The sequence below is a fragment of the Trachinotus anak genome, unplaced genomic scaffold, assembly GCF_046630095.1.
Source record: "Trachinotus anak isolate AG129_WGS33_773 ecotype Australia unplaced genomic scaffold, CSIRO_AGI_Tana_v1 ptg000010l, whole genome shotgun sequence".
In the NCBI taxonomy this organism is placed as follows: domain Eukaryota; kingdom Metazoa; phylum Chordata; class Actinopteri; order Carangiformes; family Carangidae; genus Trachinotus; species Trachinotus anak.
Genome location: NW_027273861.1, coordinates 2,183,587 through 2,209,212, shown reverse-complemented (window position 1 = coordinate 2,209,212; position 25,626 = coordinate 2,183,587). Strand labels below are relative to the sequence as shown.

The following is a 25,626-nucleotide window of genomic DNA, read 5'->3' as shown; positions in this document are numbered from 1 at the left end:
AAAAACAACTAACAAACAAAAAAACCAACTGTGTCATCTGGCCATAGAAAAATAGGTTCTCTCTTCTCTCTTTGGACCCACTGTCTGTGTTTCTCATTTCTCTCCATACATCATTTAACCTGTGAGCCTACACCAGCTGTATGAAGCAGCATGGTTAACATCCAGCTCATGGTTCTCTGTACAGTTAAAATCTCCTCCAAGAATTAAAAACTGTTGAGGACCACACTGACTTAAAATCACACTTATTTAAAAACTTAACTCTGTGCACTGTGTTGGGTGTGTATATTGTCTCGGAGAGATTTGGAGACATTTGGAAATGCTGCTGGCCCTGTGTTAGTTTGAAAACTCCAGCCATGTGTTTGTAGTCTGGATGGGCAAAAACAGAGACCTCTGGAAACAATGATATAGACAACCATTGTCTGCCCCCTCATCTCCACAAGTTGACAGGATTGGTTCATACATCATATAGCTAATATGACCTATTAATTCCTGGCTGTCTGAATCTGTTTTTATGAGACTGTTATTGGTTAATTGCAGTTCCAAGGTGAAAATGCACAGCCATGGTGTTAAAAGCTTATTTTGCTCTTGGTATGTTATGTATTATATAAAAAACATCATATAGACATGTGAACAAGGTTAAAAAATATTTCATCAAAGGGCATCTTAAAAACACTGTTTTAAAATGAAAACATGTCGTGTGGTGCTGTCAAGACTAACAGCTGCTTCTGAGTGTCCTCCTGACACTGCTCTGTCTCTTTTGTCCCCTCATCGTTCTGTTCAGTGTGCTCTCACCTGCTCCCTCTGTGCCTTCTCAGCAAAGGAGACTCTTTCGGGACAGGCCTGAACTAAGTGACCCTCTTTCCTCAAAGCTGACAAACACCACATATTCAAAGTCATCAACCTTCAGACTAAAAACGAGACGGAGGTCCTCATCTTTTTTACTGAAGATCATGTGAACCTGCCATCTGTGAGAGACATGTTTCACCAATGAAGACCTTCCGAACACCCTGACTGCACTCTCAACCAGTTTCTTTCTTTGCCTTTTCAATCTCATCCAAAAAAATCACAACTGCACTGTAAATCTGAGCACCCGATTTAACACTGCTGTAACCCCCAACTCTCTCCATGACCAGACTACCCTAACCACTAACCAGCTGTAGGGATTAGGATTTTATCTTTATCTTATCCATACACTTTTTGATCCAGCTAATACTATCACGAAAGAATTCGATAAATTAAATAAAGAACACGATTAGAATTGTCTTGAATTTAATTGGCTTTTTTGTCTGAGCAGTTGCTCAACTTGTGGTAAACGAAGAAAGCTTTCCTTTTAGCTTTTTCTAACAATTGGCTATTGTTAGAAAAAGCAATGTTGTGTAAAGCAGTGAGAGACATCGAATAAAATAGTTGAAAATATCTCTTTTATAGATGCTTGTTGAACAGGTTGTTTGATAAAGTTCTTATTGGCCGTTTACTTTCTATTGCACTTAAAATAACATAAAGTACAGCAACAGTGTACTTGAGTCATTTATCTTTTCTTCACCTGGTTCTGTGTCCAGTGCAGCCTCTCTGCCCTGCTGTTTGTTCCGTGTGTGTGTGTGTGTGTGTGTGTGTGTATGTGTGTTTGTGTCTGTACCTTGTGCAGAGAACAGAGAACAGAGAGCAGAGTGAAGAGCAGAGGAACAGTGCAACCGTAAATCATAAAATAGAAAATAAATATATGTCTATTTGCTATGAATGTTTTGTGGTATTTTCAGTTAATGTTTATATTGCGGCTGGCTGCCATAAATAAACCAATGTATGGGAAATGACGCCTTGACTTATATATATAATATATATAATATAATATAGATTTTGAAAGTCAACATCGTTGATTATGGTGGCTAATCGCTGCACCCCAGGCATGTGCACAGACAGACCTCTGATGGTGTTCAAGCACCTGCCCTTTTGGCCCTTGACCAGATAGGTGATCTTTTTACAATACTTTTTTATTTTTGTATTTCTCCTTTTCTAATTTTATACTTAAGTTATTCAATTTGGCTTGTGGCATCAGCTTTCAAAAGCATCAAAAGCATCAAAAGCATGCTGAATTGACCAATGACTGTGTTTGAGTTACATTTCTGCAAGACCCATGTGACCCTTCCCCTCCCTTTTCAGCTTTCCTCATCACAGTCTCCACAGTTAATCCACACAGACTGAGAGGACTGCAAGCAGCACTTTTCACTGACCTACCTTCACTGGTGACAACCAAGTAACAAGTGTTTGTCCTAAGCCTTGGTATTGTTTGTCACTGTTGTGAAATTAAACTACTATTAAAACAGCTCAATACAGACAGCCTTGGGCAACAGCCTCCATTAAGCTTAACAACAACACTAGGGGAAAACATGCATGGACCTCTGATCAAATCCTGATTTTATTACCATGACATCATCTGACAAAATAACCAAACACATAAATTAAAAACCAGGACTGAGTTATGAGTTCTGCTGTAATATAACACCCCAGGAACGTGCTATAATATAGCAGAACTCACAGCTCACAGAGAAACTTAAAACAGACAGAATATCTTTCTTAATGAGTCTCTCACACAGAGCCTCTGTCTGAATCCACAACAGTTAACTGTTTTTTCTCAAAAAGTAGCCAGGGCCTTTATTTATCCCAGCATGGGTCTTTCTTTAGAGGCAGGTCTCTATTTCTAACTCCCTCTGTTTGAAATGTAGAACTGATCTTAGCAAAGCCTCATTTTGGTTGGCGTGTTATAGTTACTGCATTATGTGGTGATACAAAGTCTACACTTCCATGACCATTTCAAATTAAAATCCCTCTAATGTTTCAGTGGATAGAAAGTCTTTATTTCTTAAAGAGGCTTTTATCGCTGTACTGCAGTAAGCATACTGTCTCATTTCCTGTTGCTGGGTTTTCTGTCTACAGTTAGCAATGACTTCTCTATCTCCTGCTCTCTGCTCGGCGTGTCTCTGCCTCCTTTAGAAATAATGATACATGTAATGAAAGTAGTATGTTTGCTGTAACAGAGCTGAAGAGTCAGTGAACTGGAAAAGCTACTATTTAGACCTACCTTAAATATTATTAAAACATTGTCAAGTGACTTCAGAAGCAGTAGTTCTAAGGTCAGGCCCTTGAGGTTGGACCACTGACAGTTACAGCCTGGTGAGGCTTACAGTTGTAATGCATAAACATCATATCATACCATTGGTATATTTTTGGGAGATAAACCCTTAATTATCATGCACAAAATGGACAGGTGAACACACCATGTACAGGGGTACACAGTGTGTTTCTTGTATAGTACACAGAACACAATGAGCCTAATTGTTACTACATTCTAGTTTGGAAGGTAGATTGGTTGGTTTATCATTATTTTATTTAGAAGCCAGCTTTTTTCAGTTTTACATCAACAAATCAGAATTGTATTGTTGAATTGAATTGTTATTTTATAGACAAATCAATGTTGGGATCTCAAGCCATGGATTCTGAGAAGAACAATGCAGCCAGCCGCCATCGAGTACCTCACTCTGCTGCCATCTTGGTTCCTACTGACACGTCACTCACGTGACTTCGACACCATCCTCTGTCTCTCTCTCTCTCTCTCTCTGTCTCACACACACACACACACACACACACACACACACACACACACACACACACAGTTGTTACATATGTGTTTTGCCTGTAAGTATCTGGTTAGTAACCAATGTTTGTTTTAGTTATTAGTTGAATTATAATCGGTTTAATATTAAGTAATGTTATTTTGAATAATTATTACTCTTATTAATAAATCCTGCTATAATTTAACTCGTCGTTGTCTGTGATTATATTTATGATAACAGCTGGATTTAAATTTACCCTTCAATTAACCTTCTGAGACTGTATTTTGAGCCATCAATTTGGTCATTGGTCCCTGGTGAAAGGGTGGTGCCCCGAGGTTACTACTTGTAGTAAACATCTATATATGTATTGGTGATTATCACTGACAATCATTAATATTATAAGCCAATAACCAAATTGCCCCTACCTGTGCCCCAACACATGCCCTAAAACACAGTGTATCATTGTTTTCTTTGGTGTTTGCCTGATCTTGTGATAAATGGAGAAAAAGTCAGTACTAAAGACCACTGTCTCTGTGTAAATTGATAGTTTTATCTGCAAGTGTACAGTATTGAAATGAATAAATATGTAAGTAACTTTATTTAATTTAATAATTATGAGAAGAATGTACCCTTTTCCCCTTGAGCACCTGCCCCTCAAAATGTCTGTGCATGGGCCTGCTGCAGCCCTACAAAAGATTCCATCAAATCAGTCTTACCTTAAAAAATTGACCACAGAGGTTTGGATTGATTCTTCTAGGCTCTCCTCCCTGACATACACGAAGGAAGGCGATGGCGAAGGTGATGTCCATCTATCACCCAGGATGTCACAAATGTCCTTCAAAGGTCCTGCCTGCTCACTGTGTCCTCCTGTCTGCTGACTGTCATTATGCCCTCCCTCACTAGATAAATTGGAAGGGTTGTCAGATGATAATTTGGAGAGGAAAGAAGAAAAAAAAAATCCCACACATAAATCTGTTTTCAGTTTTTGGACTTTTTCTCTAATCTTTGATTTTTGGTGAGAAGTATTATTTGAACATTTAGTATTTCACTGAATGTTCAAATAATTATACGTATCATCAAAAATTAAACCATGTGAGAACATTAAAGGGGAAAACCACTATTTTGTGGACCTCATGGGCCCTGTTAAGACCTGGGATTAACATCCATCTCTGGTGATCCAATCTCTAAGTAGAGTTGTGACTATACCCAGGACATAATGAAGACACATTTGAGATCCGATCACCAAGACCAAACGCTCTGGGCCACAGCTCAGACACTACATTCATGCCACCTGGCACTGCAAACCCATTCACCAATTTTGGAAAAAAGTTATACGATCACTATCTACCATCTTTGGCTGCCACATCCCACTTTCTCCCTCACTCTGCCTATTAGGAGACACGTCAGCTAACCCTCCTCATTGCCCTAGCCATCGCTAAGAAGACTATCCTCATGAATTGGAAATGAAGGAACGCCATCCACACAGCATTCTGGAAAAACATACTCTTGGAATATATCTCTCTAGAATATTCATCCAATTCACAATAACAGCCCGATATCAGAACCATACCCCACATGACAACCCTTCATTAATTTTCTACATTCCTGATTTTTTCCTCCTCTCATTATCTACGTCATTATCACTATTAATACCTATTATTATTATTACTATTATTATCACTAATATTATTACTTCTCTATTGGGTGGTCCCTTAATTTATTCTTTTTTATCTTTCTCTTTTTGCCTGTCTACCAACTTCCAGCATGGTTTCCACATACAAACTCCCACAATGAAGTTGCTATCCTTTTTTGCTCTTTCATTTATTTATCCCTTCCCTTTCGTTATTGTTAATATCTATTTATTTACTCAATTTATTTTATTTATTAGGAGCAAATGAATGATCCCATATCTCACGTCTTTTAATGTACTACATTAGATAGGGGTTAAAACAAAAAACAAAAAACAAAAACTCAAGTATTATACCTTGAAATTGTTCAAAAGGTAAAAAACAAACTGAACCACCACAGCCATTGATAAACTCTATGGCCTTGTTCATTACCTGCCAATAACATGCGTCTTACAAGTAGATAGATGTAAAATGAACAAATGAATGCGTTTAGCCAGTCAGACGGATCCATTGTTAATGTATGTGTGTGAGCGAGAGAGAGAAGAGAGAGAGCGAGAGACTGAGAGAAACAGAGTTAGGTGCGTCACCTGTTCTTAGTACTGTCCACCTGTGATCGGATCACACCATCTCTACAACAAAATCCACCATTGTCTCACTGCTCACAACTGATCAGACATATTTGAAAGGATACACTATCAGTTAGCCAACATTAGCTAGCTAAACCATAATTTAGGGCAAAAGTTAACTAGCTAACATTAGCACTGCTCCACAAATACTTGACATAATCTCATTCCGATTCTCTGGTGGTGAGAAAGTAAAGTATCTGAAACAACCCAGATTGTTAACTGCTACTACTTACATTTACCTCCAGCGCACAGACGGTGAGGTGACACGGTGCATGGATGCAAGTGCTTTGCAGGGCATGTGGTTGCAGGATGCTCTGAAGGGTGTGAGGCAGGCAGATCAAAGAGGCGGCGCGAGGTTTTGATGTGGGAGAGAGAGACTAACCGTCCACGTTAAGAAAAGGTGTGACCCAGGGGCGTCTGGCGGCGGCGATTCTCTGATGTGGGAGAGACAAGCAGAGAAGACTTATCATCCAAATTAAGAAAAAGTGCCACCCAGAATGAAAATGAATCAATGATTTGCTCCGTGAGAAGTTTTCAAAAGTTCATTTCTGCGTTACCTAACATTCAATGTGTATTTAGTAAAGCCATGTTTCCTTGTTAAACTAATGCGTTTAACCCTTCCCTTGCCTTTCCAAATGGTCGTTTCAATGAGAGATACAAAAATACAGTTAGAAAAAGTAGTGATGACGTTGCTGCTCCATAGACACTCTAGACATGACAGCAGCAGAGAGTTATTCAGACCATCAGGGAACGTGACAAATCAGTTATTGTAATTTAATTTATATAATTAGTCCCATGCTGCTATGCAGGCAGGTGTGTTGCTCTGTGTCTCTGTAGTTCTGAAACTGTCTCGTGATTCAATAACAGGTTTTTAGGTTCATATGCCTTTATGAAAATGATAATTGTGCCTCAACACTGAAATCTAGTGATATAATTTTGCAGTTTTGGTTAGCATAATTAAAGCATATATGCTGAATGTGCCTCCAGTCCATTAAGTCGGAACATCAGAGCACAGTTTGTATGCATTACAAAAGTCTTTGCGCTTAAAGATTCTGTAAAGCAGAAAACCATATGAGTTCTGAGTTTGCCACACCACAGAAAAATGGCATATCAAACCCCCTGCCAAATTTGAATGAATAAAAACATTGCCAAATATGTAAAATTAGGTCTGAAACTTGTGAAAAAATAAGCAGTATTATCAACTCTGGAATGCTGGGGGCGTGTCCGCTGGTGGCACTGAAACCACGCCCACCGTCGGGAGAGCTTCCGCCTCGCTTTTAATGGTCTAACAAATTTATGCTGAAAGGAAACATGACTGCGTACAACAGCTACACTGATTGTACACAGACACAGTTAAAATGATCTGCTGTTGAACTTGTGATTATTCATTTCTGTATAACATTACAACTACAACAGCTAGAGGTGCTATGAGAACAGCTTTGTTTGCAAAATAAAAAGGCGGCATTAGCAATGTATAAAATACAAATACTGGTATGTAAAAATTATATAAGAATGCAATTAGAAAGTGGAACAATTACCTAAGTTGACGTATATGTCTAGCCCATATAAATATCTATGTTTATCTATAAATGCTCATGTTGTAGATGTGTGTTACATAAATATAGGTATAGCCATCCCATCTATCTATCTATGTGATAGACAGATAGATATATAGACACACACACACACACACACACACACACACACACACACACACAAATTAAATATATATTGCTAACATATATGGTTGCAACACCTTATACCATATAAAAATAAATCATATAAAAATATCAAAGATATTTTGAATATATGTTCACACACAAATTTTACTATGGGTATTTCATATATGTTATAAACGTATATCTTCATAAACTGTATATATGTGATAATAGTATATCCCCTTCTAACTAACATAGATGGCAACATCATTCTTGATATACATTTCCCGAAACTGTATGGGAAATTACAGTTTCCCATACAGTTTCGGGGACTGACTGAATGACTCTCTATTATCCCATTTGAAACAAGAGAAAAAGGCAGCAAAATGAGTTTGACTGTGGAATGATTAGTAGCTGAACCGGCATGGTAACTTTTAAATGTGATAATGTATTCATATATCTCATGTTCTGACATGATGGGTGGACTGCTGGATGCACCACCTTGCATTGACAATTTGCCAATAATCACAGCAAATGAGACAGTCCATGACATCACTGACATAAAACCTCCATCAAATGATGCCTCCATATGTCAAGCCACCCAACTTTCCCACTCCACCAGGGGTTGTCACTGAGGATGATCTAATAGAAAAATCATCCATCAACTGTGAGGACTGTCTAAAGCAGCTATCAACATTCCTCATACTACTAGTGCAAAGGTACCCATGCAGGTGCAAGGTATCTCATGTGGAGTGCCAATGCCTTCCCCCTTCGAGATTTCTATCACTTCCAGGGGATTAGCAAGCATCATGGAATGGGTGAGTAATTGAAACCTTACTATACAGCAACCAAGTTGTAGGCCTAAAATACAATTTATTGTATTTTATGTCAATTTATTGTCATTGTATTCTTCCAATAGAGAATGTTAATTATGGAAGTTGTCTCAAACGTAACATATATAATGTACATTGTAAACTTTTTTTTCTGAATTATTTTTTTGGGCTTTTTTGTGCCTTTATTATAGAACAGTGGAAACTGACAGGAAAAGGGGTATAGAGAGGAGAATGACATGCAGGAAAGAGTCGGACCAGTCGAGAGTCGAACCAGTGACTGCCTGCTAGAGCGTCTTGCGCTCACGTGGTACACGCACCAACCGCTTGAGTATCCGGGCTGCCCTGTACATTGTAATTGTAAAGTACAAAACATGAAGTGAATACTGGTCAGGATCAACAGTTGTGTGATTTGTGTTATGTATTTGAGATTCTGAGGTTGGCAGGCATGACTCCCTGCTTTTAGATCACATTGCACAGAAAATGACTCAGATTGAGTGAATACTGTTCAGAAACAACAGTTATGCGATCTTTGTCAAACTTTTCAGTTTCTGAGGTCGGCATGTCTGTAGTACTACTTTTAGGTCACATTGCACAGAAAATCACTCAGATTGAGTGAATACTGTTCAGAAACACGAGTTATGCGGTCTTTGTGAAACTTTTCAGATTCTGAGGTTGGCAGGCATGACTCCCTGATTTTTGGTTACATTGCACAGAAAATCACTCAAACTGACTAAATACTGATCAGAAACAACAGTTATGTGATGTATGTGAAACTCTTCAGTTTTTGATGTTGACAGATATGCGGTTTTAGGTCACATTGCACAGAAAATCATTCAGACTGACTGAATACTGCTCAGAAACAACATTAACTGTTAAGCGGTCTTTGTGAAACTTTTCAGTTTCTGAGGTCAGCAGGCATGACTCCTTGGTTTTAGGTCACATCACACAGAAAATGTTTCAGACTTACTGAATACTGATCAGAATCACCAGTATGCATACGGTCGTTGTGAAACTTTTCAGTTGCTGAGGTCGGCAGGCATGACTCCTTGATTTTAGGTCACATCACACAGAAAATTTTTCAGACTTACTGAATACTGATCAGAATCACCAGTATGCATATACGGTCGTTGTGAAACTTTTCAGTTGCTGAGGTCGGCAGGCATGACTCCTTGATTTTAGGTCACATCACACAGAAAATCACTCAGATTGAGTGAATACTGATCAGAAACACCAGTTATGCGGTCTTTGTGAAACTTTTCAGTTGCTTTGGTCGGCAGGCATGACTCCCTGATTTTTGGTTACATTGCACAGAAAATCATTCAGACTGACTGAATTCTGATCCGAAACACCAGTTATGCGGTCTTTGTGAAACTTTTCAGTTGCTGATGTCGGCATGTATGTAGTTCTACTCTTAGGTCACATTGCACAGAAAATCACTGAATACTGTTCAGAAACAACAGTTATGTGACTTTTATGCAGGTTTTCAGTTTCTGAGGTCAGCAAGTATGAAGTACTAGACTTGAAAGAAATTAGATTAAGTTAAGCTGACGTAAAGTATTAATCTATCTTCTTATCTTTGTTTGAAGTTGTCCAACAATTCTCTTTTTTCAATGTAGATTCCTAGCTTGTAATAACTTTCTTCCCCACATGACATGAATCCGGCATTAGAGTAGGGATGCTAAATCTATAACGTTGGTCCTGATATCAAATTCAAGCTTTCATCACTGGCACGAGATATTGCACTAGATCCCCTGCATCTCAGACCAACAGACAAACTCAAATTACATCACACACAAAGGGGTGTGACTTCGTCCTCTGGTAAAGAAACCATGACCCTACTATCACTTACACAGTTGTTCTTTAAGATCTCACTTACAGAACCTTTAAGTATCTTGGACACAAGAATGTGCTCAGTAGATGTAACGGTAAGCTTTTATTACATTATTTGTACCTGGTGTAGAGCTTATACTTTACAAAACGTAAATACATTCTTGTCAATGTATATGTAATCATATTTTCTCCATATGATGGTATTTCTTTCATTTACATAACTTAAAACAAAATCCAGTCACTAGTTCAGTTAGCACACTGTCATCTAGGTTCAAGCCTTTATCACACTCGTGTGACACAGGCTTTCCAGGCTTTACATTAAGCTAACATGCTGGTGGATGTAGCTTTACATGTAAGCAACATACATGAGATTGGTATAGATCTTTTCAGCTGTCCCTTGGCAAGAAATTGAATAAGGAAATTTCTAAATTGTCAAACTTATGCTTTCAATCCGCTTTAGTTTAAACTGCCTGTTGGAGTTCCAGCATTGTCCTCATGTCCAACAGTGCGTCCATTATGGCTTTGATCAGATGTTCTACATTTTTTTCATTGCAGGTGTTTGGAGGTTCAAAACGGGATACTATCAAGCTGATGTGATCGCTCAGGACACTGTAGCACACATCGTATATAGTGTCCGTTTCAGGGCCAACACATGCTAGACAGTCAGTCATGGATGTTACCTGGTTAGGAACAGAGAATGCAGTGGTCAGTCATCAATGCAGCACAGATCTCTAACATGTGTTTCTGTGACATGTAGTGAATCTTATGTGTGGGCCACTCAAACATTTTACATTTTACATTTTGATTTGATGTTATAGTGACAAAGCGATCACCTAGTCCACATAGTAACCTTGGTTCTCTGAGCAAGGACTTCCTCTCCATTACACATTCTAAAAACTCGTGCTGGGTTGGGGTCACTGAACATGTCCTCAAGTGGCCTAAAACCTGGTGCAATGTGTCTTTACTCTGAGAAATCAGACATCTACTATATCACTGCATCACATATTTATGATATTTATTTATCATTATTTATGATGATTATTTATCATATACATGCTACAGATTGCATATGTATGGGGAAACTCTTTAAGAGATAATTACATCGGGGACACGGATCTGTGTCACATGTACTCTCAAATAACTCATTTATGTCAAAATTAAAATTGATTATAAAATAGTACATTAAAAAGTCCACCAAAACAGCAACATAGAACAAAGGTCAGGCCCCCTTAAGTTATACTACAACAACACTAGGAACACACAACACAGAATCCAGTAGTAAATGTTAAACAAAAAAATGCCAGCTTAACAAAACAAAGTAAGATCTTATGGGCTCCTCTGAGGGACTCTCCATGGTGAGTGTGGTGTGTGGATCCTTGGTCACCCATTGCCCATGTTCCTCCACTGAAAGTGGCTGGAGTGATTGTGTTTGGACAGTGAAGCTGTGTGAAACTTATTTTTGTTTTACAGTTGGAGTGTAATCACTGTCACTGTGTAATCATCTGATTAACATTGCTCATTATAAATACAACATTAAGGCATCTAATTTATAAAACACTACGAACAACTTTCACACTCGGCAAGAAAAGGAACGTTCACTGGTATAGCACATGTAATGGCGATGCAAAAACATATTACCAGGTTAAACCACTACTACAGTGCTTTTTTTCTGACTGGCACTATTTTAAAACACACTGGCTACCAGTATACTGGCACTATTTTAAAACACACTGGCTACCAGTGTGTTTTAAAATAGGCTGAGACATGCATTAGTGTAGTGTTAATATAGTGTAGTAATGGTGGTGTAGTGGTAATATCGTGGCGTCATCATTTTATGTCACTTACCTGACTTGTAGAGATTTGATAGTCAAAGGCTTTGATGAAGGAGGCATCTGTGAAGATTTCAGGCATGGAGATTTTTTCCTCAACCGTCTGCATCCTAATACCCAGTAGGTGTCCTTCTATTGCCTGGCCATTGACTGCCTGTTAGAATGGAAAACATTTCAGTTTCTGCTTAAATCAATTTGTTTTCTCACCAGAACACATTGTATTTATCTTTGCGCTCAATCAAATGTTTAATGCATTTCCTTCCCCATCAAAGTTTGAACCCTGCACTGTTTATATCCATGTTGTCTTTCCTCTACTTTCCAGTGTTGGTGTGTTGTAGGATAGCACATCAACCACTACATTTGCCTCCTCGTACACAAGAAGTGAATGTATTTATCTTTAATTTCCTGTACAATAACAAGCCAATGTCTCATATGGGCTAAAACAAGCTTCATAGGATAGTAATCAGCATATAGAACCTCAGAATGTATGCAATGTTTTTACCAAGATAATAAACTGTACCTACACAGAAATAAAGTATGGAGTGGCGCTGTGAATCATACTCACCATGTTAGTGTACAACTTGTGTGCTTTTATAGCTTTCTCCAATAAATCAACCTTCTCTGAGTTCTGTGTGAAACAGGAAGAAAGGATTGTTACAACTCATCACCTGTGTGTTTATTAGTGTGATTCCTGTGAAGCACCAACAACAGTATGATGTAAATCAGCCTACACAATATCTCTGATCAGTCTGAAATCCCAAGACGTTTTTAAATCCAGTCCAAAACAAGTGTATGATTATCTGTTCAAAGACTGAGCTGAGGTCAAGAAGAACTACACTAAAATTTCTCAAAAGTATTACTATTATTCATAAATCCTCTCAATTGTTGGAAGTCAGCTAGTTACACAGAAGTACAATAGATAAAAGTTTGGTTAGAATCATCCTTGTCATCACACCTTTATTTTGGGGTCATCAAAGGACTTGACGAAGGTGGCAGAGGCCCTCGAGTTTGAATGGATTGCAGCTACACGGCCCAGTTTGAACATGCGCAAGGAGGCAGGTTCAAAGGTTGAACAGCACTGCTGGTACATCCTGCCAAAAAACACAACATGTTTTCAGCAAACTCAAGTGTTCCAAAAACTCAGGCATTACAAATACTGGAGCTCTGCAACCATATTAGTAGATCTTTTACCAAATATGCAGTCTTATTTTTTGGTTGTTGATTAGTTTCTGGCTGATGAGAAAATGAGTTACCTCACCACCAATGTCCTGATTTTAGGTATAACCTGAAAACTGGGTAAATCAGTTTCAGCTCCTTTAATGGATACAGTCTAACTACAACTACTTCCTAGATGACTAGGAAGACTAGATGTCACTGTGATTAAACATTTGCTGCTCTTCAGTTACCTTTGGTTGAGAACAAAGACAGACCATGTTCACACTCACCTGTAGTAGGCCAGCTGTATAGCCATCTGTACAAAAGCATCAGGGCTTATCTTGTGGGCCTTTAGGACATTTTTTCCAAAGTGCTTAAACACTGTAACCTTCAGCTTCAGGTCTCGGGCCATTCTATGGAGGTGGGGGATGGGGACAGTTTGTCAGCATATACATATACATATACATATACATGCAAATAAACATAACCATAGTTAAAGTGAGGGATGCCATGATTGATCGGCCGATTTTCATTAGAAATACAGCATTCATGCTTTTAGTCACCATTCACCTAAACACTGATAACCTGTGGTTAATGCTCTGGTGTCTGCACTGAGAAAAGCTCTATGTGCTGTGTAGTGTAGTCCCACCTCACGCACAACAGGCCACCAAAACAAAACAACATGTTAGCCTTGTGGAACCGTCACAAAGTGTGTGAGACAGATATAATGTATGTCATCTCAATAGCAGATTTAGATATGGGCAACATGGGCCACCCCAGGTGGTATCTGGTCAGGGGGCAGCATGGCAGCATTAACCATGTTACTGGGCAGATTTCATATGATGATGTAATTTAAGACTTTGCATGAAGGAAAGCAAGAAGAGTCAGGCTTTAGATGGCAGCAATTTAAAATATGTGTGTCTCTTTTGACGTGTGCTGCGATAACAAAACACAAAAAATTATCAGAATTGGCCGTGGATCGGCCAATCACACTCACAGATGATTGGTATCATTATAGGTGGAAAAATAACGTGATTGGGGCATCCCTATTCAAAACCTATTTAGAATTAGTTTGTAATAGAGAACTTGGACAAAGCCAAGAAGACTGAATTAAAATTTGAAAACATTCATCCCTCAAATATCCAGGTTCTATGAAGGTCCAGGATCAGGGATAATTTCCCTGAGGAACCCTGTAGCTTAGGTTATTAGTTTGTTGTATTATGTTGCCTGACAGGGGAATTTCTCAAATGACAGACAATTGAAGGCTGATGCTCCAGAACAACAAGCTCCTGAGGAAAAAGGCAGTGCCAGACTGCTTATAAATCTGTCTACGACATCGCAGCAGTCCCACCTGTAGAAGCACATCACAATGAGCTTCTGTGCAAAAGTTAATACAGACTAGCACCAATAAAGTATGCTAACACAACACATTTACCTTAACTGACATTCCTAAGAGAATGCTATCATGTTGTGACATTGGTTGTTGTTGCCTGTTCATAGGCCTTGATCCTACACATCAAATGTTTTTCAGAGGTGTGGTGTGCTAAAGTAAAACTTTTTATATATAACTTTTGTAAAATTTGTATTTGGTGTGGTTGACGTCATTGTGTTTTTTTTGATGCTGCTCTATTATTACAGTTATTGCTGTTTTTTTTGTTTTGAATGTGAACAACTGCATGGAACCTTTGAGAGTTTAGTCTGAGTTGATGTAAACTGCTACACTACATATCACATCCATATTAGATGAATACACACCTCACGATTAACATCCAAAGGTGTGGAGGTCGAGCTGGTGGATGGACATGTAGCACATTCAACTTTAATGTAGGAGAGTGGAGTTTACTCACAGATCTGCAATTATCATTTGTCTATTTATCTGTAATACCATCTTTCCCCAACCTTCACAAGAGTTTAGTTATCTGACCATGTGAAAATGGAGCTGCTGCCACATGTAGCCATTCACACAGCCACACATGGGAATGGAAGGAACTTGTCTTCCTCTGGGTTTCTATGTTTCTGGTCACTGACTGCCTGTGTAACTTAAAGCTGTCCTCACTTGTCAATGTGCTGCTTGGCCTGCTCAATGTCCTCTTTGATTTGAGGTGTGATGTTGAAGTGTAGTTTTTGGGGAACAGGCAAAGGCCCCATGGCAGACGGCGTAATCTCTGGCTTCATCACTGGCTTCATCCTGTTTCCGCACAAGAGAAAAGAAAGGAGATGTGAGGTAGAACAAACTCTAGTTTGTGATGAACCAAATTCACTGTTAACTGTGCTTCATCAAATGTGTCTCTCTGTCTGTCCCTTTCTCTCTCTCTCTCTCTCTCTGTTTGTTAGACCTTAAGGATGCACACAGTGGTTATGGTAACACTGCTTGTAAACAGAAATGTCTACAGAGCACCTCTCAGAAGCTCTGTGCTGCTGTCATATGTGTGATAAACAAAATCAGCTGTCCATGCTAGCACTATGTCATGATTTTAAGTTTGTGTGGCCTACACTTTGTCTCACTCCTGAACATTCAATCATAAAAAACAAAACAGAATACCCACACTTGCAGAAAGCTCATTTATTGTTGGTCAACTTACATAAATGCTACAGTATGGTCACCCATCCCCATACAGACTGTGCCATCAGCAGTAGCATGTGAGCCATTGGCACCACATGTCCCATCTTCTCCAATAATTATCTGACAAAGAGATAAGACACACAAACCAAGCATTAGCATTACATCCCAACTCACCATGAGTCTGTCAGTTACTGTACGTGTGACTATGTTGTGTAAATTAGCTGGGAAACCTAGACATCACTATATAGTCTTGATGTACTTTAAGAGTGAAAACAGTAACTCACAGAAAGGTGAGACCTTGTGTTGCAGGCTACTACTCTCTACACAGCAGGCTGTAGTTCCTTTTGATTTTTTCCTTTGTCTCCCACATTTAAAATTTCTAGTTTCCTTTTAAACCAGGGTCCCTGTCACATCTAACTAACTTTTTCGTGGAAACAATCATATCCCATGACTCATGACATCACCAGCTGCTTTTCTTTACCTGCCAATAAGTAGCTTAACCAGTACGGACTCATTTGAGGAAATCTACTACTATTCCAACCAACCAGTGGGTGTAACTAGTGCAGCCTCAAGGACCTGATCATGATCCTTGTTTGGTCTTGTTTGCCTTTGCTGATTGATAAACCTCTGCTCTGAAAGCTGACCCAATGAACAACCTGATCAGTGTTAAAGGCTTACTTATGAGTGCTCTCATCTGGGTTCAGAGCTGTTGCATCCCCCATCCTATTAGATCAGGTGCAGAGACAACTGCAAGCCAGAGCTAAATTGAGAGAGAGCATCTAACAGTCAGAGTTTTCAGTCATTTGGTGAAGATTTGGAGAATGTTGCTTTTGAAGTTGTGGGGAAACGTTTAAACAATGTCAGCCTGAATGTTGCTGCAGTGTTTGGTGGTTTCATCACTCTGATTGTGTCTGGGTGTGTTTTATCAGTTATCAGTACTATGATGGATCAACTGATACTGTTGTAAAACCATGCATTAAACTAAATGTATTCTTTTACATCGATGCATTTACAGCATGAGTGTGTGAGAGACGACACAGTTAAACAAGACAAGGTCAAAGTTAGTATCTGTCTGGACCATGTATAGTTAATATGTGAAACTGAGGATGCAGTTGATGCCATCAGGTCGTACCATCATTCAGTCTACTGTCAGCTGGTTTCAGTCTAGTATCAGATGGTTTCAGTCCAGTGTCAGATGGTTTCAGTCTACTGTCAGCTGGTTTTAGTCTAGTCTCAGCTGGTTTCAATCTAGTATCAGCTGGCTTCAGCTCTTTATCTGTCCTCTTTTCTCCTCCTCTCTGTGTTCACATATATAGTGTTGTAATTCATCTGAATTCACAATGAAGCTGTTCTTATTTGCATGTTTTTATGTTTCTGTTGTCATGACAAAAAAATATAGTAACTGAAATGTGGTCCATTAAAACTACACGTTAGCAGTCACTTCAAGCTGCTGCTGCTGAAGTCCTGATTTTATAACCACGACGTGGTCTCACAAAATCACCAAACACGAGAGTTACAGACAAAGTGTGAGCTGAGATTTCAGCTGATTTACTGCAAAATGATCAAAGAGAAAGTTAGAAACTCATTCACATCAGCTGCCATGCCGTCAGCATAGAGAGGTGTGTCTGTGGACGGAAAGCCTGATCTCAAACTCATGGCAAGAAACCTCTATAGAAATTAGTTGAGGTTTGTCAAAATATATGCTAGATTTGTCGCTGGGTGCTTTTTAAAAAAATTGCTATAGGGTCTAAAATGTCTAGTGGCAAAGGGGCTAAGTTGGCAACACTGCTCGTTCACTCTAAATCATTTTAAAAGAGCAACCCAGTGGGGAAAGTCAAACAATCAACATTTGACTTTGATCAATGTTGTAACTTCATCACTAAGTCAGTCGGTGACATTCACGTTTCTAGGGCTGGTCCTGCTGTTCCAGTCCAGGGAAAGTGATACTTGATATAATGTGTCTTCTGACTGTTGTTGGTTCTTGTTTATTATCATAGCTGCAGTGTATTTTCCTGATAAGTGATATTGGCTCCCAGCATGGGGAAAGACATCAGCGTCTTGCATTAGAGTTGATCTATGCATCATTTGGATGTGTGTTATATCACCTGCAACCCCTTGTCAAACCATCGGTTTCCACTATTGTACTGGCTGCCTCCTCCATGCAGCATCTGCAGAATACCATTGTGACGCATCTCATTCGGCTCTGGGGGCATTGCTCTGTCCAAACACACTGTGAAGATGCTCCTTTCAATAGCTGACAGTGATTCTTTGTTGGCCTCATCTGGACACATCAAAGACATGTGCACAAAGCAAACATCATGTTATTATGTAATCACACTGCAACAGTCCTCAATATCTTCAAAGTTTCAACTTGCACTTGATCTATCAGGGGAAAACTTTACATGTCATTCCCATGTTTTTCAAATGTCTTTAGAATTTTCACAACTTGAAATTTGATTTTTTGTGTTTTGACAACACAATGTACACAAATGTACTCAACCCACTGATCCTCTTTGGTATACTCACTTTTAATGGTAAAATAGTAAATGTACTGCTTATATAGTGCTTATATAGCGCTTATATAGGAACAGAAAACAGGCTGCAGGTGATGACAGTTGATGACAGTTGATGACAGGCGATGACCGATGCTTCTTGATTACAAATAAATTCAAGTTAAATTAATGTAAAATCAACTCCTCTGATGCTGGCAGGAGAGCATATACTCCCAAATATCAGGTTGTCTTCGGAGTGTTATTACTCCTCAGTGGGTTTAGGTAGAGACATGTTGTTTTCTCCTGTTAAACTAGAAAATCAGAGCTTTCTGTGAGCCTCTGTTTGTGTATGTGAGTCATTTACTTCTGTCAGTAAACTAATGCATAAATGGGAAAGATTTGGATGGTCTCACCTGCTGCACTGCTTCATGTACAGGCCTGTTAAAAACAGAGCTGTGGACGTAGAGTGTGTTAAATAACCAAATACGACTGTGAACTATTGTACTCATTTCAATCAAGAGAACGTGACAAATGTACAAGAAGAAAATTCCATCCTGCTGTGAGGCAGGTCAGGACCCCCCCACATTAACAGCCTCCCCCACCCTCTCCCTCTGTTTGTTTTCTGTTATTATTGATGTCAGGGAACAAGATCATGATAAAATATTTTCTTCTGGACTATTCCTTTGAAAACAGAACCTCCACTCCTGACTCAGTGAAATTCTTCTGCTTGTTTTTGTCATTTCTCCTGGTTCTGAACAGAGGGGAGCGGTCAGGGCATCAATACTCATTAACATATTAAATTTAGCGCAGGGAGAAGGTGGAGTGTGGTGCACGTGCACTCAATTCCACCTCAGCTGGGATGTACAAAGTAAGTTTTTGCAGCTTCATGTGTACGCCACATTTCAGTATGAAATCTACACAAGGCTCCTTTTTGTTTCAGTCTACTGGCAGGAGCCAGAGCGCCAGGTCTGCGTTGTTAGGACTAAACCAGCAGCTTATCTGCATTGACGTTATCAAGACTCTTAATTTACTGATGAGCTCATTAGTTATCTAATGGTAAACTGACATTAGTAGGTCAATTTGTCCCACTGTTTGTTTTTTGGCACATTTAACAACCTGACCGGTGTGGTCAGATCTGTCACTTAGACAAGGAGGAGACTTTATCAGGAAAGATAATGTGGCTTGTTTACAGTTTTTGGCTGGTGTGATGTGTAGCAACTGCAGTGACTGCTTCATGCAAAGATTTGATTGACTGTTTGGGAGCAGGTCCTAATGCCTAATGATATTCTGAGTATGTCAGAACACACAAAACATGCAATTTAATTTGAGTTGGATTTTAAATGAATATTACACAAAGAAGATCAGACCAATTTCATATTGAGTAGGCAACTCACACCCAGACATGCAGACAAATTACCCTGCTGTCACATGACCACTTTCCTTACTGTTGACCAGTTTATTTAAGTTTATTTCACATGTTCTCATTAAGTATGAGGTGAGTGGTTCTTTAGTCTGATTAGGGTTGGTGCTCACCCTTGATGAGGCTGCCGTAGGCTCTGCTCCAGATGTCTCGGTCCTGGGTGGTGAGAATGCCGATCGGCTCTGTGTTGGTCTGTGGTGAGGAGTCACAGATCCTCTCTAGCTGAATGTAGAGCTGATCAACTGTTAGCAGAGCCCCGTCACTGTTGTACACATCCAGCACAAAGAACTGAATCCAAGGGGAGGAAACACAAAACAGAAAGACTGGATCACAAACTCAACAAAGTCCCTGGGCCAGCGACACTGTCTGACTCCAGTGGCCAGATGCATACAACTCTGTGTAGATTCATGACTAAAACTCTGTGAACACACAAAACCAGAAAAATGCAGATGCGTTCTTTTCATCAGGATTATAAAGTCATGCTGCATTCACATGATTCTGTTTATTAATCTCACTCATTTCCACTCCCACAGTTAACCATAAAGGATGAAGACTCTCCTTCATCATCAGTCTGCAGACATCAACACAGAAAAGAATGACAACAAAGACACACAACTTGACAGATTGTTGGTGGTCACAAACAGGAGCTGATCAGTGAACTTTAATTTAATAACTGTAAAGTCCTGTTTGACTCTGACCTTCATCTGTCAGGACCAGAGTCTTCATCAGGTCCAGACAGGCGTCTGAAATTGTGATTAAATATTAAAATAGTCTAGAAACAGTTTACAGAATGACTTATGATAAATAATGAGAATATAATATTAAAAAATGTTAAAGGAAACACTGAGCACACAAACACAGTTATTTATGTTTATGAACTGTCAAATTCTTATAAAACTTATAATGATAATAATGAATTCCAGCTCCAAGAAGTCTTTTTTGTTTTATGTTAAACTCTCCTCTTTAGTCTCCTCTTTATTTTACATTTTCTCTTCACTGTAGCTTGAACTTGGCTACTCTAAAAACCATGTGTACACATGGTCAAAAGAACGATGAGGTGATCACAGTCTCATATTCTGTGTTTATAAACACTAGTTCATGTGTTGGAAATGGCGTCCGCATGACTTCTGTGTGTATGCATCATTTATGCATCTAGCCCCAGGTTGTCAGAGAAAGACTATGTACAATATACAGAGTCACATACAGAGAAGGGAATATACATCATGTCCATCATTTCCTTTCATGCCTTTGAAGTGCTTCAGTAGAACTACAGAATCTCTGAAGTTACTGTGCAGAGACACAAGCCAGACATGTTTAGGAATGACTTAACTCATAATGCAAATGTTATACATCTATTTATATATATATATATATTATATTTAAAGAACACAAATATATAGACTGGAGCCAGTAGTATTGATAAGTTCTGTTTGTCTTATCCTTTACTTTTAGTTGGTCCTTTACGGTATACCGAATGGGTAGAGAGATAACAGGAAATGAGGGGAGAGATGGCTGAATGGTCACGATCGTTTGAGGTGATTGTTTGCTGCCGGTGCCTTAATTCCCAGGAGGCCCCTGAAGTTGACTCTTAAGACAGCTCCTATGTGTAATTTGTTTGACAGTCCTAGAAGAGCTCAGGGATGTGGTGGCCCTCACCTGGCAGTTGTGTACGACACTAATGTGTTTGGGGGGGTTGGAGCTCTTGGCATGGAACACCAGTGAGTCCGTCTTCAGACCAGGGATACGGCAGGATGACAACACCCAATCGTACTGCTTCATACACAGCGGCTTCCCCCCCATGTAGTCAACTGGTAGTGTGTCACTGCAAAACATACAATCATTAAAGATGAACTTTTAATAGAGCTGAGTTGATGTCCCTGAAGCTGCAGTGGTGTTTAGGACCAGAGTGCCACTGCCTCCATCTTTACTTTAAGTGTAGCTTCTCTGCCAACTTAATAAGACACATTAAGCAAGTCCATACCAGGGAGAGGGTTGTCACATTCAGCTCATAGTATGGCCTCACACATGATACAGTGTTTGACGCTCACATGACATTTTAAAGACAGTTGAAACTGTGAAATGTGACTTTAAGACATGCTGTGTTGCATAGATAGAAGAGGAGCATCAGACTGAGCTGTGTTTGAACAGCGCACTTTGACAGGACTGGATGCCCTTTAATGAGCTGTCACTCAGGAGGTTAGTAAGTTAATGGACTTGTGTGGTTGTGACTTTTTTCCGCCTTTTTCTCCACTCAAACTGTTACAGCTTGAATGAAAACAAATGATGAGGATGTCGTTGGCTTTCCATAAGATGTACAAATCAGTTACACTAACAGTCAAATTTCTTATTTGTAATCGTTATAATAGTTTTGTGTATAGATTTTGGTGTAAAACAGAGAGCAAATGTCTCACAAACATCTTGCTTGGAAACAAACTCAAATCAAATTCTTTAGAGAACTGATTTATATCTGTGGCTGAAGAAAATGACATTTTTTAAAAACAAAATGACCAGTTACAATTTTCAGGCAGAATATTATAATCTTAATGCACATAATACATCTACTTCCTCTGGCATTGCTTTGTTGGTGAAAACGACAGATGAATTGACTTTTTTTAGTTGATATTATGGTCATTGTAGCTTCAGAATAAGTGTTATTTCATTGTGTAACAATCAATCATAACACACATAGAAGACAGAAATGTGAATCAAACTGTCAGAACACTACCTTCTGTGTCTGGAAAATATTTTAAGATCAATACTTACTTGTCAATCATTGTCTTTACTTTCAGTAGAGCCATTATATATTCAGCAGAGAACCTAGAAACAGAGACAGAAAGGTTAGTAAGTGTTTTGAAAAGGAATTACCAAGATATCCAGACTTTTAGTCCTTTAAACCAGTCAGTCACCCAGAGCACAACATTTGGAGGCTCCTGAAGAGATTAGCCTAGCTGCTGCTATAGCATCAGTTATATCAGAGTATTTCTTCACTGAGAGAGCAGCAGAGAACTGAAGGCTTTTCTCCTGACTGCAACCAGCCTTAAATTTATGAACTAGCTCCACTGGTGGTGAAATAATGGTATTAAAATCTTTTTGCTTTTGATTATTACAGAATGTGTTACTAAAAAAAAACAAACCCTAGAAATTTTCAAACCCTATAAATGCGTGTGTGTGTATGTGTGTGCGTGTGTGTGTGTTTTACCTTAATTGTTCCTGCTTATTCCTGAACTTCATTTTTGGAAGGATCATCCCAGTGTTTGAATGAACCACCACAGGCTTCCGTCTGTCCAGATACTCAAACTTCACATAATCGTCTGTTAACTACAAACAGTGACAAACACTCATTGACACATAGGTAAAGGAAAGAAGTCACTTTGTAAAGAAGCTGCTTCATGGTGCTTTAACTGAAGGTAAAATGTCTGCAGACATTGTCTTTTCCCAAACTGAGGGTGAAAAAGCAGCAGCCTGCTCTCTTTTTCCATTGTGGTTCATCCCTTCCAGGATATCACTGCATTAAGTGTAGGTTATAATGGTTGATATTGGTGGTAATGGCAAGTGTATTTCAAATAACATTGTTGCCAGAGCTGTGTTTGAAATGACACCTGTATGAACAGACAGGGCAGAAACACCTGGAGCTGTGTTAGAGCGTTAGAAGTGTTTCAGAGTCAGTGGAGTCTGGGCAGGTTTTAGTTCATTAGGTGGTGAACATGGTTCTACTGAATCAGCAGAGTGGTCTCCTACATTCTCTTCATTTACCATCAAAGTTTCCTCATGTTTTCAGGTTGTCCATTCTCCATTCTCCTGAACGTGATATAGTTAAGAAAAAACTGATTTTGTGGCAAAGGTCACTGTGACATCATAATGTCCCAGTATACTTTTCTGGCCATTATTCAGTGCTGAGACTCGTCTGATACTGAAGTGGTCACACTAATCATGCCCTACTTCATACTGGGGTGATTGTGCAGATGCAGACATGTGTGAATGTCCATGTTTTACAATTTGTAGGCTCTTTGCAGCAACATCCATGTCTGAAGCATCATCTGTTGTCATGGTGACAATCAGTTTTATTTGCCAAGCATGTGAACACACCCTCAGTGAACTCACACTGAGCACGAACAACAAAGCTTAACAAAGTCAAATCACATCTCTGTGAAGTCCTTAAGACTATAATTTGACAGGTTTATGAGAAGGTGGAGTTTAACAGCCAACTGTCAAAGCACAGTCATTGCACTATGATTCAGTTAACCTGGAGTTTCTATAGAAATCAAAGCTAACTATGTTGATTAGCTCTTCATCACTGGCAGAAAGCTCAGTGCCTCAGTGTCTACAGCTGCTGGTGTGGTTGTGGAGCTCACCCAGTTCTCAGTGTTGCATGCTTTCCTCTCCAGGCCTCTCTGCAGTTTCTCTCCAACCCCTCCTGCTTTCAGAAACTCCGCCACCAGCTTTTTTGTGTGCTTCAGCTCCTCCACCTCCACGATGGGCTCCAGGAAACTAAGGTAGAGCTCACAGGTCTGCTTCAGAGGAGGGACAGGCAGACTGGGCACTCTGTTCTGCTGAGTCAGGTTTCTGCCAGCACCCAGAGTAGCTGCTGCTGGTTTCATGGAGCTGCAAGGTTTCATCATGTTCACCTTTATCTGAGAGATACCAGAAGTAGTTATTCATCTTAACCTTACACTCAGGTTTCTTACTCAGGTAAGAAATGCTAGTATGATGCAGGAATAACTAACATCTGTATCCACGGGATGTTATCCATTAGAAGGTTTGCCACTTACCAGAGGTCTGCTGCATATCCTCAGCATTGAGCTTTCAGAGAACCTCCTGCAGACTGAGACTGTGGCTCTGATTAAAGGGATAGAGATCAGTTATATGAGGGGAGCTGGTCACCACGGCTCTGCTCCAGCATCAACTGAGAAACACACACTGGTTCAGGCCTTTTTGTACTAGACTGTGAGGATGTCACAAACTGTCAAAATGAGTGGTCTCCTGAAGTAAATTTGTCTTTGCATACTTTATTTGTTTACAATGTTTGTCTAACCAACAGTTTGTTTGTCAGTTTGTCTTTTACAAACAGAAAAGAGCATGCACTGTAAATAAATCACACCTGTCAGCCTCAGCACAGGTGTCTTAACAAATACTCCATACTTCACCAAAAACTAATGTGAGTAATAACAAATAATAAAACAGCAGCATGTTACTGGAAGTCTTCATCACTCTTCATCAACACAATATGTTGTTGCTTGTTGTTGTACTTCTTTATTCCACCTGTGTTCTTTCATCAGGTATCACAGGAAGCTGGAAATTTTCACATCATGTTGGACTCAAGCTTCAAGTTTTCAGACTTTGGACTAAGAAACAGCTCTGCCTGATGCAGCCTTTCACTGATATTCACTATGAGAGCATGTTCAGAGATCTTCAGTTAACACCATGTGAACTATGTCTATATTTACTGTTCCTGTTCTTCAGGATAAAGACATGCAGGGCTGGCCCCAAGGATTTGAACACCCCCCCCCCCCCCCCCCCCACCTGTGCATAAACAAACTAATTGATAGATGTCAAATATGGTTTACTGAAGAACAAACATAGAAGACATTTTAGGAAACACCCATAGTACCTGTGCCCCCAAACAAAACCTGGTAAACAGTCTTGTGCTTGTAAATAAATACAGTGTGGGGGTGTATTCAGTATTCAGTTCAGTTGTGACATCCAAAAGTGATATTCAACAAGGTGAAATGTAAACAATATGACCACATGATCAAATTGTTATTAATAAAGTCAAATTTAGGATAAACTTAGGATAAACTGCCAATAAGATAATTCATTAACATTAAGTTTCTTACTGAGTGTTTTTTTTTCTTCTTCTGTCTGATGATGATTTTTAAAAAATTTTTTTTGGTGGTATTTCATTGTTGAGCATAATTGTATTTTGGTTTTGTGATACAAGACATGCTCTATATTTTGGCGTGCTTTTGTAGTTTTTGAGAGCAGGT

The 25,626-nt window shown here is 39.3% G+C and overlaps 1 protein-coding gene across 1 annotated transcript; it reads right to left on the bottom strand.

Moving 5' to 3' along the window:
• Window positions 1-10,271: 10,271 nt before the first annotated feature.
• On the bottom strand, window positions 10,272-24,718 carry LOC139626494 (carnitine O-acetyltransferase-like). Its single transcript, XM_071486817.1, has 14 exons — window positions 24,412-24,718; window positions 23,995-24,273; window positions 22,842-22,960; window positions 22,406-22,459; window positions 21,299-21,464; window positions 19,756-19,930; window positions 17,836-18,011; window positions 15,750-15,850; window positions 15,224-15,355; window positions 13,458-13,580; window positions 12,968-13,103; window positions 12,578-12,640; window positions 12,029-12,166; window positions 10,272-10,863 (listed from the first exon to the last, which is right to left on the bottom strand). Exons 1-14 carry the CDS (start codon window positions 24,436-24,438, stop codon window positions 10,645-10,647), a joined length of 1,908 nt encoding a protein of 635 aa, XP_071342918.1. The 5' UTR covers window positions 24,439-24,718; the 3' UTR covers window positions 10,272-10,644.
• Between the last annotated feature and the right edge of the window lie 908 nt (window positions 24,719-25,626).